Source organism: Sinocyclocheilus anshuiensis, unplaced genomic scaffold (assembly GCF_001515605.1).
Source record: "Sinocyclocheilus anshuiensis isolate Anshui unplaced genomic scaffold, SAMN03320099.WGS_v1.1 scaffold455, whole genome shotgun sequence".
Lineage (NCBI taxonomy): Eukaryota > Metazoa > Chordata > Actinopteri > Cypriniformes > Cyprinidae > Sinocyclocheilus > Sinocyclocheilus anshuiensis.
Genome location: NW_015552560.1, coordinates 17676 through 22126, shown reverse-complemented (window position 1 = coordinate 22126; position 4451 = coordinate 17676). Strand labels below are relative to the sequence as shown.

General features: G+C 36.8%; 1 protein-coding gene across 1 annotated transcript in view; it reads left to right on the top strand.

The window, feature by feature from the left end:
• Positions 1-4451, top strand: part of LOC107664693 (WD repeat-containing protein 11-like) — a gene marked incomplete at its 3' end in the record, with an annotated part of 45019 nt that overhangs the window by 31699 nt on the left and 8869 nt on the right. The window contains exon 4 of the mRNA XM_016455334.1: positions 3625-3731. Within this exon, the coding sequence (XP_016310820.1) occupies positions 3625-3731 (107 nt within the window). The remainder of the gene's footprint in view (positions 1-3624; positions 3732-4451) is intronic.

Sequence of the window (4451 nt, the reverse complement as noted above, 5' to 3'; positions counted from 1 at the left end):
TGGGATAATGTAAGTACACAAGTCAGCAAAATATATAACACTGTTCTAGTGGTTTTTGGATATTTTAATAAAAAAATCTTACATATTGTGCCTTGAAGAGGTGAGGAGAAGAATGGCAGATAATTGCCTAGTGCAGATGTGCAAAGCCTCTCACATCATACCCAAAAAAGACTTGAGGCTGTAAAGGTGCTTCAACTAAGCACTGAGTTAAGGTTATGAATATTTATGCAAAGTACTTATTTCAGTTTTTCCTTTGTTGTCACAAATGTGTTTTTTTTTTTTGCTTTGTCATTATGGTGTATGGAGTGTAGATTGATGTGGGGAAAAAACATATTATATATTTACGTGTTTTACGTAAGGCGGCAACATAAAGCATGAAAAAAATGGAGTATGAATACTTTCACAAGCCACTGTACATACGCACAGTGACTCATTCACTATACAGCATGCCTCGAGTACCTTATTGCTTTTATACAATGGTTACCATGCAATACAATATTAAAACCAAAAATGTATGTATTGATGTGTTACTTTTTTGATGTAAATTCACTAAATGCTATCCTTCTGCTAAAAAATAGTTCCTGACAATGACAGTAAATTGCAGGAGAATGTTCCTAGGTGTAACATGACTCATCTTATGGAGCTCAAATAAAAACAGAAAATAGGAACTGTTCTCATCCGCTGTGTCATTTATTCATTTATAGATTACAGTTCACATTATATTATTTATGTAAAGTGATGCGTTTAAAAATAATGTCATAAATAGAATTTATTTATCAATTAACTTCTATTAACAAAATCAAATCAATATTTGGTGGGACCACCCTTTGCATTTAATACAGCTTTTGTCCTTGGTACACTTGTGCATAGTCTTTCAGGTAGCTTTGTAGGAAGGTTTTTGAAGCATCTTGGAGACGTTGTCACAGTTCTTCTGGATTTAGTCTGTTTAATTTTTTTTCTGATTCTGGATGATGATGAGATCAGATCTCTGTGTCCAGCACTGGCTGTTGTCAGACTCCTTGTGCATACAGAAATCTTACTGGATTATTACAATTAATGGCAAAAGGAATGTTTGGTAATGTAAACTGATATTTCCTACTGACACTCTAAAGATATAAGATATAAATTACTGGCTTTGGCTTAAAACCTTTTTTTGTTTGTTGAAAATACTAGTGTCCTAAGACTTCTGCACAGTAGTGCACATCTGCTCATCTCTCAGCAACATCTGTTTTCTCGAGAAGACGTCTGTTTCCTGACTTTTAGTTTAAAACAGACCGATTTGCGAGACAGCACAAGTTTGCAAGCATCATTACAGTGCAAATTGGTGGACATACAGTACCGTGCCATACCTGAAACAGAAAACTAACAAATACAGTAATATTCTCTCAACACTTCAGAAACTGTGGGCTTCCACACAGATACGCACACACATCAATGTATCTCCCATATGAGAAGACTTTGTCAATGGGAAGCGTGGCCTCAAAATTAAAGGTAGATGATGCAATATAACTCCAGCAGGGTCACTCATAATTCATTACATAAATAATAAATTGGTAATTTTGCTGAAATGTGTAATACATGGAACATTTTTGACACTGTTAATTGTTTATTTTGCTAAAGGTGTTGCACAGTTATGCACAGAACCATTGGGTGAAATGTGCTTTATCATGAATAAAAATAACGATAAAGGGAACAAAATGTCCCTAATGTCCCTCCACCTTAAGTGATTCCAAAAACGCATTAAAGCATAATCAGATCTGTATTACACACTCATATACTTTTCATGGTGCCACACATGCAGAAAGTCTAAAACTTTACCCCGGTCCTGTGCCCTCAATCCATTAAGGCTTCTCGTTTTCATTTTATCTTCATATTTCTGGGAGAAGTGGCCTAATTAATCATGTGGCCATTTTGTGTCTCATTAGTGCTGTCTGCTTGGATCCCCCTGCCAGGACACATCACTCCTGTGTCTCATTAAACAGTCCATCATTCTTTCTGACTTCCTTTTCTAAACACAGAGAAAACTTTCTCTAGACTCATTGCTTTTTATTTTTTGAATCAGTCTGTTTTGATTTATAATAAAGGCCAATCGTGGTTTGAGTTTCCAAGAGCATAATAAAATAGCTAATGATGCTGTTGTGCTGTGGTGAATTGTGAAAGAAGTACATTAAGTGGAAAAAGAGAAAATTCAGAATATACAGTCAAAGTTTCTGTAATGCCTGTAGACTTAGTCCCTTAAGGAGCTATATCATTTAATGTGTTAACGTAAAAGTTGTCACCTTTTTTATATAGTGCTTTATCATGTTATAAAATTATATACAAATTATAAATATATAAAAGTATAATATAAATGTATTTATATGTAAGTGTGTGTGTGTGTGTGAGAGAGAGAGAGAGAGCGAGAGAGACACCAACGGTGTCATTCTGACAACGGTGAATTCTGTCATTCTGACAACGGTGAATTCTGATTCTGATTCAACAGTGATATTAAATATATTCCCAATTATCAATGTGCCACATGAGTTTTTTCCCCACTGTTTAATGTTAGACGTGATAATCATTCTAAATGCGCGAGATTCTGATTCAACAGTGATATTAAATATATTCCCAATTATCAATGTGCCACATGAGTTTTTTCCCCACTGTTTAATGTTAGACGTGATAATCATTCTTTGTTTGAAATGCGCGAAAATTAAACAAAGTCAAGATCTCCGCAGGTCGTGCCGCTGTCACACGTTCGCGGGCTTCACACGGAGCGTGTAAACTGCGCATGCTCCTTGACCTTGCGATTAAACCACACCCGCGTGATGTCGTCAGACCTGAAACACCCAGTATTTAGTCTGTGCCAACACACCTCTTTACTCTCGTGTGTCACGTGACTGTTTAATCGCAGCCTCTGCGATTGAAAAATCGCGTTATTTCATATTGCGATATTATCGCAAATGCAATTAATCGTTCAGCCCTACATTATACAATACATATTGTTATTAAAAGTACGGTAGTCGATTTGGGAGAGGCTAGCAATAGTAAGCTAGCTTTGAAAGCTCCCTCAAAACACATGAATGTGCACAGACCAGAGGCTAACCAGCGACACAATTGGGGGACGAAGTTGATGGAGTGTTAAATGCAACGCTGTCAGATTAGCTCATGTCTCATTCACCGGTGAGAAAACATTGCAGTACAAAGCACATAATATTACAATAACATTCTCGCTTGGTCTGCAATAGTGTACTGGAATGTGCTGAGGTCGTATCATTTCTACGCAAACGGTGCGTGGAGGTATGCAGATACATTCTGTTGAGAGGCAGATAGGACAGCCTATAGTAGCCCTTGGACCGAGGGATATATGGTTGGATAAATATTTTATGGTTCAATATAAATACATTTAGACCACTTAACTAACAAGTGATTGCTATTGGCATGCGAAGAGACTTTCAACCAGCATAACAAAAAATGTTTTTGAACCCCTACCTTTAAAAATCAACTTCACAGTAATAAACAGGAAAAGTGCAGAATCAATGCAAAATTCATCAAATATGAGACAAATTCAAAATCTCTACTAGATTCAATTTAAAGATGAAATGTTCTTCTAATTGTATTCTCTGATATCCACATCTTTTGCAGAGGAATCGAATGGGTTAGTTTGACTAGTTTTCTGTCCTTCGCCACCTCTGTTCCCAACAACCTTGGGCTTGTGAGGAATGAACTGCAGCATGTGGACTTGCGCACAGGTAAAGCAAACACACAGACACATATATTACACTCTGGTATTTTTATGATGATTGGAAAAATGACACCCATTCACACAAAGAAAGCTAACAATAATGATATATATTTCTTATATATTTTTTATAATGATAATGACATATATTTCTGTCATGACAACTCTTGGAATGATTGGCATGGTATGGACATGACAATGTTAATGTATTTGGTCTTGGCGGGATCGCCGATGGCTGACAGACATTACGATGTTAAGCTAACACCCCCACCCCCGTAATCCGCCACATCCCAGTTCCGTGTTCGGAAAGGAAATGAAGTGTACTACGGAAACCCTAAAGGGAATAAATAGCCTACGAGATGGGAGGATAAAAAAAATATATATTTCTATACTTTTTCTCGCAATTATATCGTTGGGTAAGTATAGGCGACTGTATATAAATTGCGGGCATCAGGGAGCTGCTATTGAAACCACTTTCGATTGCGCGCTCTCATTTTACTCTCACTTTTGAGATTCGCGATCACAAGGACTCTATACTATGTAGCAGCAGTACTTACCACACATTTGACAAGATTAGATGTTTGTCATTGGTGCTCAGGATCTGCAAATCATTCGCTATCGTCCTATCGGACATTTTTCCTTACTCTGTGTATGTGGTAAGCAGTGGTGGAAAGAGTACTGAAAAAATATACTCAAGTAAAAGTACCATTACCTTCCAAAAAATGTAGTG